The sequence below is a fragment of the Opisthocomus hoazin genome, chromosome 2 (genome assembly GCF_030867145.1).
Source record: "Opisthocomus hoazin isolate bOpiHoa1 chromosome 2, bOpiHoa1.hap1, whole genome shotgun sequence".
Lineage (NCBI taxonomy): Eukaryota > Metazoa > Chordata > Aves > Opisthocomiformes > Opisthocomidae > Opisthocomus > Opisthocomus hoazin.
Genome location: NC_134415.1, coordinates 126,959,378 through 126,973,683, shown reverse-complemented (window position 1 = coordinate 126,973,683; position 14,306 = coordinate 126,959,378). Strand labels below are relative to the sequence as shown.

Genomic DNA, 14,306 nt, shown 5'->3' with positions numbered 1-14,306 from the left:
TATGCTTCTAGTCCACACTGTCTGAATCAAAGGTGATCTCTGTGACAGTGGTGACAGAAGTCAAGCCAGCAGCTTAGAGGACAGCAAACCGTGGAGGAAGCAGCAGTCTCCTGGGAATTAACCAGTCTACTTTTTTACTTGACTCTGTGTAGAACACACTTTTTCCTCTCTTGCTTGCCATAATACACCTACTTGGGCATATGCTGTCTGCATTAAACCTTCACAGCAAAGGAGCCAGCTACTTAGCTTTCGTATAAGACTAAGGACGCCCTTGCTGTCAGTACCAGAAGAGATAGGTAGAAAATATAATGAACAGGCCTATATTTCCTCCCCAGTACCTTCAGAGCCTTTCTGTAGGCTTGTTTTTCTAAGGCCCTTCTCCTGAAGCTCGTGGCTCATTCTCTCAAGTAGAGAGACCAACCTAACCTTGTTTCTCCAAGAGGTCAGCCCCTCAAATCTTCTTTCCCTTCCCCCATGGCTTGTCTCTCTCTCTCTTTCTTTTGCTCTGTTTCCGAGACAAATTTGGGAATGAATCTGCACAACTTTACAGGGTCTCCTCCAACCAACTGGACTCTTTGCTCTGACTTTGTCTGTCCTTCACCTTTCTGCTCTCCTTCCTTTGCCAGACAGAACTGCCACAACTGGTTCTCACTCAGGCTTCAGTTAATCTCCTTGTCAAAAGGAAACAGGACTCCTTTTATTCTGGACCTGACTCCTGTGAGGTGCTGTAATCATGGCCCCTTCCAGCTCAGTAGATAAACACAAGATTAAGGCTAAATCTTACTAGTCCCTAGTAAGTATTCAATGACTGATTCATTTCAGGTCTGTGAGGAACCTTACTAACAGTGCTGGGTACATGTTTGCACAGGAGATACCCACAAAATACCAGAGATACATAGTAAATTGAGCGGAAAGCAGCACCTGTAGACATACATCCCCTTGACAGACACATCCTGTTTCCAGTCACACCCATTTAATTCCAAAAGGCGAAATTGTGGTGCAAAGCTGGAATGCCAATAGATTTACAGGCTCACAGGACCACAGGATAATTCAGGTTGGAAGGGACTGCAGGAGAACAAAGAATCAGCCATGAGGTCAGATCAGACTGCTCAGGGCTTTATCCAATCTGATTTTGAATCCAGATGGATCCAAATACAGTTTTGGACATACATAAGTGCAACAGAAAGTACAATACCTCTCCGGGTCAAAGCTAAATGCCAAGACAGTATAATAAGCCTCACGCTGTTCTGTTTTCCAGTGGAGATCTGAGCTTGGTATACTTCTCAGGCTGAGATCCAGGCTCTTCAGATGAGATTGCATGGCACGGTGCTTATTGCCCCACTTTGCCGTGAGCAGAAGGCACTGATGTGGTGGAAGTAGTCTCCATGACAGCGACAAATGGCTGACAAGGAAAATTATCTCTAGAAGACCACCATGGCATTAACACTTTGCTTTTCTCTGGGGATATATTGGTAAATAGATATGCTGTAACATGGGAAGCTATGAAATATGGACTAAAAGTTATTTGACTAAAAGTCAAACTAAAAGTCTAGTGATTCTTAAAGTGTAAAAGAGAAGCAGTGTACTGAACTAAGCGCCCTGTGAAACGAAAGTCCTCCCCTTTCAAACTATCTTCTGCAAGGTACTGGAAGAGGTGGTCCAGACTAGTAATTTATACAATACCAGGAACCAACAGAAATACTAAAAAAGTTATGAATGTCGTCTGAAATCAACCCCTTTGATTAGCAAAGGATGGTGACCTCCAGCAAGAAAAGTGTTCCCACGCTACTGTGTTGGTAGTACTTCAAGACACAGGCTGTTAGGCAAAAGCACATGCAACCAGCAGGATTCAGGGATAAATTCAGGCATGTACATTTAAGTGTTTGACTGTAAGTGTCTACGAGTGCCCTTGTGACTTAATTCAGTTGTCTAGATCTTGAGTGTTGTTTGAAATGCTTTGTGACAGCTGATGTCCAATGAGTAGGCCAGAAGAGTGTTGGTCTCCCTTTGAACATCAAGCAGGTGTGTCAAATATTCTAAGATGCCCAAAGTTAGGCTAGACACGCATGTCTAGGCAAGTAAGCAGCAGCTTAGTCTACATTGTCATTATTTAGTGAGGATCTCCTGAAAACAGTCGGTGGAGCCTAGACAGTGATTTGATTTAGCCTAAGCACACACTTACGTTTGTTCAGCATTAATTGAACCCTGCCCCTTACTATCATTTCTGACACCACAGAGCGTTGGAGATACCTGCACAGGGTTAACAAATGCGACATAAGGGAGATTTGTTGCCCTCTGGACCAGTAGCTGCAGATCAGGAAGGGTACTCTAGAGCACTGCTTGCTTTTGGCCAACCAAATAGAGCCTCTGTTGTATTTTATACCATCAGCAACCTGTCTTTGATAGCTGTGCTGCTCAAGGAACAACCTCTTAGTTACGTCTTTATCCTCCTAATAGGTGCCTGCGCAACAACCTTGTCAGCTTTGGTATATACAGGACTTCCATGAGTCCTGCCACGGCCTTCATTGATAGCATTCTCATTGTTGCTCTGAAGCATTATCCTGGCTCATAGCGTTTAGCCATGTCCCTAGAAATCATAGTCACTTCTCTTAAATGCATATCTACACTTGGATGCTCTTGACTGAGAGACAACGTAGATATCTCACGGCTTCTGTCTGCCAAATTTAGTTTTAGACTGGTGTGAAAACAATGAAACTTACTTCCACCCCCAGAAGGAGCATTTGCAAAGCATTTGGAGTCTATATTTACTGATCGAACTGATGGAAATTACTTCTAGCAAGCCCTCCCAACTTGTGATAAAACACCTATGTCTTGAAGTTAAAACCTGCAAGAATTTTCATCCAGCATTTCCATGTTTAGCTTTACCATGAGTGGAAGATAGATAGACAGATAGACAGATTTGTAGATATGCACTTTGAGCATAAAGAGACACAGTAGAAAGGAGACAGACTTGTTCCTGCATTGGATAATAAAAGACATCTTTGTAAAATTTTTCTTTAATTCAGACTGCTCCTTGCAGGTTTCTCTGCTTCTTGATTGTGTATACTAATCTCTTTTAGGCCATCGAAGGGAAAGCAGAGGCTTGAGAACTTACACCAAGACAGACGGATGGGGTTAGAGATGTCCAAGGATTCTGCTGTAGATATCTCAGAAAGTAATTATACAGTGGCAAAAATTCTTCAGTCAGAAGCTGTAAAATGGGAATATCCATTACAGCTGAATTACAACAAAACTATTAAACTGATGACCATTCCCAAGTCTTTTGGATCTGCCATGAGCAGAGAAGTCATGAGCAATTAATACCTTCAATTTTAGGTTTATGCAGGAAACTCTTGTATGATTTCTGATCTCACCCAAAATTAAGTTCCACCAAAATGCTGCTGAAGTGCACAAAGGTTAATCTGAATGTAGAGGTTGGTAAGGTTTGGATACAAGTGAGATTTGGCTAAAAAATGAAAAGGTGTGTGAATCACTGTGAAAAATGGGCACGAAAGAAACCGGGCGTTCACGCTTTAAAGCAAAGTTATTGATGGTATATTCGTCTCCTGGACATTACCCTGTGCTGGAAAGCCACAGCTATGTAATTTCTTAGCTAAAAGGTAGCCACAAGCCTGCTATAACCCCTCCTCTGATGCTGTGGAAGAGTATAACCATGAATCATGGTGGCAAACCGATCTGTTAGGCTCCAGGAGAGCAGATGCCCATTGTCATCCAAGACACAAACACTGGGGAAGCAGCAAATAAGGTTACCAAGGTACTTCTGGCTCCTTGGGTTGTCACCCCCCCATGACCAGGTTTTGCTGAGCAGGCTGGCATGGGAGATGTCCAGGTGAGTCACTGTTAATTTAGGGTCCATCCTAAGAGACAGTACAGAAAGTGTATTAGGTAGAAAGCTGTGTCCCATATTCTCCAAGCAACTGCACAAGATTTAAAGCTGTCTTTTCTAGCCAAATAGATCTTCAGGTCTGTATCAGAAAGGGGAATCAAAGTGAGCTGAGTTCACTAGGCTGGAGGTTTGGAGATAATTATAGAGGGCAGCACCTCTCCGTTTTAAGTCTTTGTTTATCTAAGCTCCTGGGTTCACACAACACACTCCAGAGGTGCCTTCTTCCTTATGGGAAGAATGGACAATATGTTAAGGAAGGCAAGGAGCTTAGTGATATATTAGGTGGCACAGGAGAGTGGAAAGGATTTGATTTCCAGTCTCGTTCCACCTAGACTGACAGATTCCCTCTGGATTTTGAATCCAGCACTGAAAAATTTATTCCAGAGAAAATGGAGCCTCTGGTTCCCCTACTGTTCTGCTCTGGTGTCAGACCGATATCTCACCAGCAGAGGGATGTTGGAAAACTGAGTAGGCTTCAAGTAGTTGTGTAAAGTCCCCTTGTGAAAAAGAAACTTTGCAGGAGTCCTAGGTCTATCTATCAACAATAAGGAGCTTTGACACAGGAAGGTCAAAGGCAATGGAGAGCAGACCTGTGGATTCCATGTATACACTAAGAGAGGAGGCAATCGGGACTATTCAGGAATACAAAACTGCAAAAGTGATAGACTGAATGAAGAAAAATCTTGGTAAGTGTTTAAATGAATAGTTCCTTCCTTATCAAGTAATTCCCCAGTTAGATTTTTCAGCCAGTCACAGAGAAAGTCTAGCAGTCTTCCTGATATTTTTGATGTAAATGTACTTTCAGGAAATATGTTGCTGTAGTAAGGACATTGACTAATGACATGGAGTGCTTAGACAAACTGAAGTCTGACATCTGGATCTGAACGGATAACCATATGGAAAGGGGATGTTTTCACATCTACCCGCTTAGATAAAGCCACAGTTCTGGATATTTCACATATTCCATGCTGGAGCCCTGTGTATACAGAGGTAAATACTGAGGCACCTTAAAAAAGAAAAGGTTTTTTTGAAAACAAAGAGCAATAGTACACTTCTAATGGAACTAGCCAGGTACTCGAAATCTCAAAAATTATTAAATACGTTCATACCACACCCTGGCTAAAGCTTACACTTACCTTCCACCAGACCAGGTTGCTCAAAGCCCCAACCCAGCCTTGAACACTGCTAAGGAGGGGGCATCCACAACTCTGGGCAATCTGGGCCATTACCTCACCACCCTCCTAGTGAAGAATTTCTTTCTTATATCTAATTTTAAATCTACCCTCTTTTAGTTTGAAGCCTTTACCACTTGTCCTATCGCAACAGGCCCTGATAAAAAGTCTGTCCCCATCTTTCTTAAAGCCCTCTTTCAGTACTGGAAGGCTGCTCTAAAGTCTCCCCAGAGCCTTCTCTCTTCTCCAGGCTGAACAGCCCCAGCTCTCCCATCCTTTCCTCCCAGCAGAGGGGTTCCAGCCCTCAGATCATTGCTGTGGCCTCCTCTGGCCCCGCTCCCACAGCACCTTGTCCTTCTTGTACAAGGGCTCCAGAGCTGGACACAATACTTCAGACCACCTCCTAAAAGTCTGGATCTATGTTCCTGTTTCATGTTTTCCTGTTCATGTGTGCACGAGAATCCCAAAGCAACAACATCCACAGCCAGCCAGCTTATCATAAATCGCTCAACGTCAGGAAAAAAAAAACAAATTAAAATAGTTATGGCTCACTTCTGTAACTATCTCGCCCTGTAACAGTACCGCCATTGCTAGCGGCAGCTCTGCACAGCGTTCACAAGGCCTTGGGACTGAGGCTCACCCGATGCTCTTTCCGATTGTTTTACTTCACTGTGTAATTTAGCGCTTTCCTCTAGTTGACCAGGTGTCTACAAATTGTTTCACTTTTGTTATCTTTGTATGGTACAACCACAGTTTTATATAGAGAGCAGTAACAAGCAGCTCTTCTGCATCAGATGAGATATTTACGACTAATATAATGACGCAGTATAGAGAAATACAGGCTGAGTATTACAGCAGAGGCCTTGAGAAACGGAGTCAGGGGATGCGGGGCAGACAAGTACGGGCACAAGGTGGTCAGCAATGTGGCACAGGAGAGCGATGACGATGGTAAGAGATGAAGACTGGCATGGGAGACCCCTCAGCTACAAAGAACTCACCAACGATCAGGTCAAGAAATACAGACTCAGAGCTGGAAAAAAAATGGCTTTAGGAGTAAGAAATAGGACCTAACATACAGAAAAGGTACTACACGCTGCCCCCAAGATGTGCTTCTTCTCTGCATATAAACATTATTTTGAGCGCATCACCTTGCAATCTAAACAACTAGATTTGCAAGGCAGGGAAGTGACCACAAATCTCAGTCCCAGGAGCTGACCACATAGGCTGGAATCATGAGACATTTTGCAATTATTCCTTTCTTGGGGAAATGTAAGAAATGCTGCAAATAGCTAAGGAATAATTCATCCTGCTTCTGTACCCTGTCTTTCAGGGTGTCAGCATGTATGACCGAAAGTAAATCAACAGCGTAGAGACTTCCTGTTATCAGTAGTGTCCAAACCATTTAAATGTCTCTGACGATTACATTCTTCATATATTTTACTTCCTTTTCACACCTGTTTATAGACTTCAGCATACACAGGATCTTCTGGCACTGTTACACACACTTGACTGTGAGAACTTGCTGTCTAGCCCCCAAGTTGGCTACTCCCTCACTCCTGTGCTGTAAAAAGCAGTGAGTAACCCATCCCTATTCAGTGCGTTCATAAAAAGCTTCACGTCTTTATTATTTCCTTCTCCAGTTACTGCTATTTCAACTTTCCTTATACGGAAGCTGTATCATATCTCCGACTCCTACTTACTGCCCTTCTCCACACTTCCCTTTTTTTAAAAAAAGAAAAAAGGTATTGATGTGACTCACGAAGTTCAAAACCCACACAAAAAACTGTTCGCAAGTAGATCACCCTTGAAGAAAGCTGAGGAGTATATCTTCACTCAACAAAAATTGAGATAGCTGGCATGCAGCAAAATCATTAATCCATAATCTGGATTAAATGACTTTGGGGTAGTGGTTATGTCAGTAAGTGCTCCCCTTGTCACATGATTAAAAATTTGGGAAATGTTTCTAAATATTTATATACTTTTGCACGTAATTCAGCATAAAGCAAGCAAGTACTTAGTCTGGTTTTCCTGATCCTACACGTAGCAACTACAGAGAGGCTTTAATCTTTCATAGGAAAATAGAGATAATTAGCTCATGTGTCATTAAGAGTACCAGCAGCTTGTAAACAAAAGAACAAGTGTTTGTGTGGTAAGTCAATGTAAAGAGCACTGCTTCTTTAGGGAAAAACTTTATCATGGCAAAAATAGAGGAGAGATTAAAGTGCATGGGAAAAAAAATAGACTTTTGACTTAATTTTCTCTCTCTCAAACTGAACAATATCTGACAGTTAATGAAATATAAGCTGAGTACACAACTCTGAGATTAGAGCTTTGCTTATAATATTCTTATCGGCTTTCCCCAACTATCTGGATAAACCAGGTGTGAATGTCTTTTTTTTTTTAAAGCAGTGAATATGAAAATGCAAAAGAAATCCTGCACATTTGAGAAAAATTATTCCATTTCCTGCCATGGAGGGTTTTTATTAAAAAATGCTAAGAAAGTTGAACAGAGGATTTGCAACTGAGCATTACATAATCATATTTTTAGTATGTGTTTCAGGTTTAAAGAGGATTTAACTACAAAACAAAAGTTAGTTTTGTAAGACATACTGCCTTCACTGATTTACAGATGTGATATAAAAGTCCAAATATAATGGAATATGTTGCCTTATTCTATAAAAATGCCAAACAAACCCAGGACCTATTTCCCTCCCTTCTCCTAAGACGGTATATATCACCATTAGAAGTTATCACAGGTCCAAAAACACAAAACACCCCAAAAAACCCTTGACTGATCACTTCAGTGACTAGAGTCCCAGAGTGCACCTACAGATTTATATACTAATATTCACAGGAAACGTTTTAACAGAAATTCCGCAGTCACAGCAGCAAAGCCAGTAGGAAGAAAACAACATTTCCACAATCAGCATCCTGCTGCTCTACATCAACAGAGTGCTGGCATAGGTTATCTTCCTCAACGGAGACTCCTTATATCTTGGTGTCTCAAAGGAAGTCCACCTTCTCATAGCTCTTTTCAATGAGGGTTAACATGTTCTTCAAGTCAGCTGACTGCTGAATAGTGTTCATATCCTTTAGAAGATCTTTCTGATTTTTTATCTTCAAAATTTCTTCCTGAAGAAGGAAAGAAAGAATAATTGACAAAAAAAACCAAAAACAGCTTTCACTGAGTCCAAAAGTAATTTCACTTTCATGCAGCCTAGCGGTACCTAAATACAGCTAAAATAAAAGATTAAAAGACACAGAATGAGGCAGTCTTCTTTCCATCAGTTATACAGAGATATATTTCAGAAATTATTACAGATTCCCTAGGACCAAAGGATTCCTAGGAAAAGACATGATCCTTTAAATGGCAGGTTTTCCAGGGTTTTGTTCCATTTTTAAAATGTAAGCATATGGTTCTCAATGAAAAGAAAAACAAGAAAAAAGAAAAAACTTTCAGATATTTCAGAATTTTCAGAAATTACTCTCTGGCAGAGGTTAAGTGACAAAAGCTCATTCTGTTGATTTCTTTCTCATAGCCAAGGTGTCTCTGAAAATACATTCCATGCTCACCTGCAAAGTGGGTGCCTGGAAACTGCGCTTGGGGAGTTCTGGAAGGTGGAGTGCTCCATTGCCATCTTCCTGGAATATCTAGAAAAGGAAAAAGAGAAAGAAAAAATAATCCAAACACAAACATCAGGCACAGAAGTAGGAAAATAAAGCGGCTGTCATTATCCAACTTCTGAAATGTAAATTTCTTAATTCTGCAGCTAAAGTTGGAAAGACTGAAAAGATATTTTCCCAAAGGCAAATAAGGTCTTCCTTATATGACGCTTTCTGCAGAAACAGCTTGTCGGGACAGCTCTGGAAGCTAGCCCATTCCTCTAGGTTAGAGGAGTGCAGCAGCATCTATTGGAGATACCTTTCTGGCCTTTTTTTCATCTTCCTCTAACTGATTCTTGAGCCTCTGGATTTTGTACTGCAGTTGCTGTCTAGTTTCTTCAATGCGTCCTGCTGATCGCTCAGCTTCATTTATTTCTTCCTATAAGACAAAATACACACAAAGCCAGAATCAAATTCACTTTAGAGACAGTGAGTCTTTTGCTTACAAGATACTGCTACTTAGCATCAGCTGAGTCACTGAAAATCCATCCAAAAAGGCTACAAAGCAGTGTACCAAGGTGGGTGACAAACAGCGAACAACTCCTCTACAACAGCACAGGCATAGCCTGGATGGACTAGGATATAGTCCATCTACTAAAAAGTTACAACACAGTGAGCAGCAGCAGACAGGTAAGATATTTTCTTCCCTTTCTTGCCTTCGTACCTGCATTTGTAGCAAAGACTCTTCATTTGTCTCCAGCATTTCTTTCTCCGCCATTAGAAGGCTGGGGACATTCTTCAGGTTGCCCAGCTTCCCTGGAGGCACCTTTAAAGTCTTGAAAAATCTCAGCACCCTTTATTATAGAAAAAGGAAAGCATGACTTGTTTGGAGTTCTTTGCAAAACAAAAAGAAAACTGATTAACAGCTTCTCTGGGGAAAAACTAAACTCAATTTAGCCCAATTGCTGCCAGTGAAGTAAAAGGATCCAGACAGGAAGAAGAGCTGTCTTGAACTGTTTTCCAAAAATCGTATAGAATAGATGTCTAGCGAAGGAATCAGGAACAAGAAAAGCCACTGTAATCTTCACTATGATGCTGATGTTTTGTGGTTTCTACCCCATTGGCCTGTACACTCCCTGACTGTAATTTGACATTAACTAAAATTTTCCCAGTTCTGACCCTTCTGCTTTTCAAAGTAAAGCTAAGTTCCAAAAGTAGCATTTTTAACTGCTTCCACACAAAATCAATGCTTTTGTGAAACATGATATATAATTTTATGCCACAGGAAGAGCTTTAGCTTGCTCTCAAAGGTCCTTCTGATTCTGAGGAAGATTTTAATTGTTTCAAGTTGGATCCGTCTGTTAGATACACCGAACTGCCACACTTTCCATGCATCTCAGATGAGACTGCAGGAGTCTGGCAACTCACAAATCAGACCCAAAATGTCACAAATTAAACATGAAAAAAAAAAAGGAAATCATTTATGAAAAACTAGCTCCTCATGTTTGAATCTTGAGGTACTGTAAGAACAAAGAAAGCAATTTATAGGCTCAGGCTTTGTGTTGCTAAGAGCCAAAGACACACACTAAAATTCTCAGAGAAGCAAGCATACGTAATTATTCCACAATGACACAAAAAGACTACAAACACAAAATTTCAAGTTTTTTTGAAGTAACTTCAACAGTCAGAAAATGAATTAGCATTTAAGAAAACTTAGCTATAACTCCTACCGCCACTATAATAACACGATAATAAAATAAAAACCTGCCTACAAATTTAAACCCTGTATGAAGAGTACAAAGCTGATTAAAGGAGCTCTTAGGAATACCTCCTAGGTTCTGTTACTCATATAGTAGTTAAAAAGTGGGTCTTTCAACAACTCTTGCTTGTCCACTTCAATCAATATACAGTCAAGATACTTCCCTTCTTGATTTTACACCAACTCTCCCTTCCAAGACTTCCTAAATGTGACCACTTCCAGAAGCAATTCTGTAAGCACGGTAGAAAACACCTGGGTAAAATAAAATCCCTTCTCTCCCTCCTTTAAAAAGAAAAATCGAAAATTTCCTACCTTTCTTTCAGTAAATTGAGGTGTTTCTGAATATTATCTTTCCTCCCACTTTCCTGGCACAAAACAGATCTGGAAAGAAAATAAAAACAGAATCTTCATCACAAAGCCTGCAAACACAGAGAATGCATCAAGCGAAGCAAACCTAGCCAGAACCTCTCTAGCTGAAAACCTCCAACTTCAGACAGAAAGTGTTATGTTATACTGCACAAAATATACACAGTCAGCCATACTGCTCAAAAAAGCTCCAAAGCTTTTCCAGTTCAAGCAATATTACAATTTTTACTTTATTCCTTGTGGAAACAAGAGAAAAATCACCAGGATATTCGATACTTACAGTATTACGGAATCCATTACAGTTTCCAGAAACTGCCTGCTGCTCTCTGAGAGAGTCTGCCAAGATCCTACTTTAGCACTGCTTAGTTTCACCTTTTTTGAAGAGCCTTTTTCTTCTGTTAACACAAAGGAAAAAAGGAAAAGATATCATTTGTCAAACCTGGATAAACAGCTTTGTGAGTCAATTCAGTCACATCGCAGTCAAAGGTGTAACAGTTACGATTATCCACACCCCCAAACTACTGTGTCACATCTATTCCCATTAGATGTGGGGACTATTTGCAAGTCACAAGTTGTTTAAAAAGCACGAAACAGAAAAGGTTCTTTCTTACAGCAGTTTCATTCTAAACAGATACTTTCCCAAAATCATTGGCAATACGAGTAAGAAAATCCAGAATGAAATGAAAAAAAAAAAAAAATAAAAATGGGGGAATCTACATAAGCGAGAAACTCAATGCAGCACAGGCCTCATCTCATTTGTATGTTCCATACAGCACATGCCAGTCTTAAGGCAGTGTCCTGGGTTCAGCTGGGACAAAGTTAATTTCCACAACAAGCTGGTTGGGCTGACCCAAACAGCCAATCCAACGGGATATTCTATACCGTGTGACATCATGCTCAATATTTAAGTGGGGAGCTCGCTGAAGGAGAGACTTTTGGTACTCGGGAACAAGCTGAGCATCGGGTGGTGAGAACACTGCATGTTGTATATGCTTTTTATCAGTATTACTGATTGTTGTTTTCTTCTCCCTTTGCCATTCTGTTAAACTGTTCTCATCCCAACCCACGAGTTTTTCCCTTGTTTCCTTCTGATTCTCCTCCCCATCCCACCGGGGAGGGGGAAGGAGTGAGAGAGTAACTGCGTGGCTCTTTTGTTGCAAATTGAGGCAAAACCACAACAGGCAGAAGGATAACAGAGAAGACGACGACCTCTGAAGAGAAAGTTAAAGTGTTCTGGTGCTTGTGGTGGAATTTTACAAGAACACTACTGGCAAACAAAAGTGCATGATTAATACGTGCATATACAACACATTAGGTATGAATGCACACTGGCTAAGACTGTACTGCAAATATTCGTTGTTACTGTTCAGAAAGAAAACTTTGAAACTTGTTTCAGTGATATCTCAGATGCCTATGATTTCAACATAGCAGTTACTACTTTTACTTTCTGCATTTTTTCAAAACACTGAATTTACATGAGAAAAACATAAGGAAAGAATACAATCCTACCCGCAGGGGAATAGTCCTTGTGTTCCTTAGCTTTTCTTTTGACTGTTAGAGTGCCCTGCTGAAGAGAAAAATTTATGGCAAACGTGGTAATGTTGAAACATCCTCTGCTGTGCAACCATTCATCTACTCCTAGCAACGCACCACAAAAAAGCTATATAAGCATGTTAGTGCTTGACAGAGGTCTTGACGCTGACCGCAAAAAAGGCTTTTTGACCTGTGAAAAAGCAATTCATCCCAAGCAGGTTAAGCAAAGCATTTCACTCTTCTTAATTCCGCCCATTCCAAGAATGAGGTCATGAAATAAGAAATGCACAAGGTGTTTAGCTATCCAGCCACATCTTCATATCATGCTGTTCACAAGTTCAGTGGCTAAGCAAGCTCTCTCCAACAGAAAGCTGCCCAGGCCAATCATAAGACCAGCAGAGAATATTTTCCAGAACTGAATAAACATCATCTAAGCTGCATGAACTCTGATTTTATCATCAATCTGCTCAAACAGATGCTGTGCAACTCTTTAAAACTGCACAGCCAGTTTGCCTTTGTATTAATGATCAGGCGATGCTTCCCTCTGCTTGTCACACGCACAGCAGCATGCAACTAGAAATTCTGGAAATCAGGAGAGCAGCTAAGCCAGTGGGTCTCAGAATAGCTGTTCACACTGGACATTTCCTCAAGAGGACTATGTCTAGTTAATGAAATATTTTCTATAAATTCCACTAGAAAGCTGGGCAAAAATGTATTTTATTTCTTTGATTACTTTTCTAACTTGTTTTTATATATATATATATATGTGTGTTATAAAAATAATGATTACGTTTCGTTTTTGAGCTGCTTTTATTCCTTCTCCATCTGTTCCTTTTTTTTTGCTGGAAGGCCCTTGCTGATTTTGTGATTTGAAGGCTTTTTTTGCTGATCCCCCACCAGTGGTCTCCCCTATTTTACTGGAAGATGCGTGGCTGCGTTTCATTCTCTGTAAACCAAATGGAACAGGAGGAGGAAACAAAACAAAAATTAAAATGCATTTATAATCCATACAGTAAAAACCGCACACTAACAAGCAAAATGACACAAATACCCTGTGCTAAATAAGCCTAAATGCTTGCATATTTTCTAACCCAAACACTCGACCTTCCATATTTATTTAAGTGCAGGACCACTAAAAAAAAGTCCCTATTTGCCTTTTAAGAAAGTCTTTGTGTGGTTAATATACCTTGCTAAATTTAAACGCTGGCATATCTGTATGCCAAAGAGGAGCAATGACACTGGGAATAGTAACTTGTTCTTAAAGCCCCCAACAACAGAAATTCTTTATCTTTCTAATGCAGTTCACCGCAGTCATCCTCTTACCAGAACTTTTCACCCTAGCACCTAACCATCAGGCTCCTTTCTGCAGTTTAAACCCACAGTTTCTCTCCTTTACTCACCAGAGAGATGGAGGAGAAGGAAGCTACACAGCAGAGTAACCGTGACACCCCACCGGCCTTCCCTCTTCTGAGCAGAGCGATTCGGATGTATTCAGCCTTTCTTTCATCCCCTCAGGCCACTTCTTCCCTCACACAGAGGCCCCTTCACAGCTCGCCAGACGACAGTCGCGACCGACACCAGGTAAATAAGCCCTGCCTCTCCCCCCTGCCCCGACCAGTAGCTACCGACACCTCAGCGTGCGAGGCGCGGACTACAACTCCCGGCATGCCACGGTGCCTGCCACTGACGCAGCGCCGGCCCAGCGACCGAAACGCATGCTGGGAATTGTAGTCCTCACCACTCAGACACACACACACACCCCCCCCCCCCCCCCCAGTACCCCCGAACTCCTGATACCCGCTGCTGCCGGATAACACTGCGAGAACCTCCACAAAACCTGCTGCCGCCTTATCCCGCCTCGAGCCTCACCTTCCCGGCGCCTCCTCACCGCTCCCGCCGAGCCGTTAGCGAACCGCTCTACCCGCGCATCCAGGCGCATGCGCACAGCTAGCTCCCGCTTCTTGCG

At 41.5% G+C, this 14,306-nt stretch overlaps 2 protein-coding genes across 4 annotated transcripts; both read right to left on the bottom strand.

The window, feature by feature from the left end:
• Nucleotides 1-3,380: 3,380 nt before the first annotated feature.
• Nucleotides 3,381-5,667, bottom strand: GLYATL3 (glycine-N-acyltransferase like 3). The gene is given in 4 exon segments (XM_009938210.2): nucleotides 3,381-3,622; nucleotides 3,625-3,878; nucleotides 4,769-4,913; nucleotides 5,649-5,667. Coding segments are annotated over 4 exon segments (660 nt in total).
• A 1,864-nt stretch (nucleotides 5,668-7,531) lies between these two features.
• Nucleotides 7,532-14,281, bottom strand: CENPQ (centromere protein Q). 3 transcript variants are annotated; one of them, XM_075411059.1, is made up of 9 exons: nucleotides 14,210-14,281; nucleotides 13,131-13,286; nucleotides 12,317-12,374; nucleotides 11,088-11,202; nucleotides 10,754-10,822; nucleotides 9,407-9,536; nucleotides 9,002-9,121; nucleotides 8,653-8,730; nucleotides 7,532-8,211 (listed from the first exon to the last, which is right to left on the bottom strand). In XM_075411059.1, exons 2-9 carry the CDS (start codon nucleotides 13,281-13,283, stop codon nucleotides 8,083-8,085), a joined length of 852 nt encoding a protein of 283 aa, XP_075267174.1. In that variant the 5' UTR covers nucleotides 13,284-13,286; nucleotides 14,210-14,281; the 3' UTR covers nucleotides 7,532-8,082. The 3 variants fall into 3 exon arrangements, with proteins under 3 accessions (XP_075267174.1, XP_075267165.1, XP_075267181.1); XM_075411050.1 differs by lacking the exon at nucleotides 14,210-14,281 and adding an exon at nucleotides 13,741-13,977; XM_075411066.1 differs by lacking the exon at nucleotides 14,210-14,281 and adding an exon at nucleotides 13,741-13,977 and having other exon boundaries at nucleotides 12,317-12,371.
• Between the last annotated feature and the right edge of the window lie 25 nt (nucleotides 14,282-14,306).

Excerpts from the sequence above, each read along its gene's own strand:
- CENPQ (XM_075411059.1), bottom strand. The coding sequence starts at position 13,283 with ATGAAACGCAGCCACGCATCTTCCAGTAAAATAGGGGAGACCACTGGT. Across the intron at positions 10,823-11,087 it reads GTAATGGATTCCGTAATACT|ATCTGTTTTGTGCCAGGAAA; the intron begins GTAAGTATCGAA and ends TTTTCTTTCCAG. Across the intron at positions 8,731-9,001 it reads ATGAAAAAAAGGCCAGAAAG|ATATTCCAGGAAGATGGCAA; the intron begins GTATCTCCAATA and ends TTCCTTTTCTAG.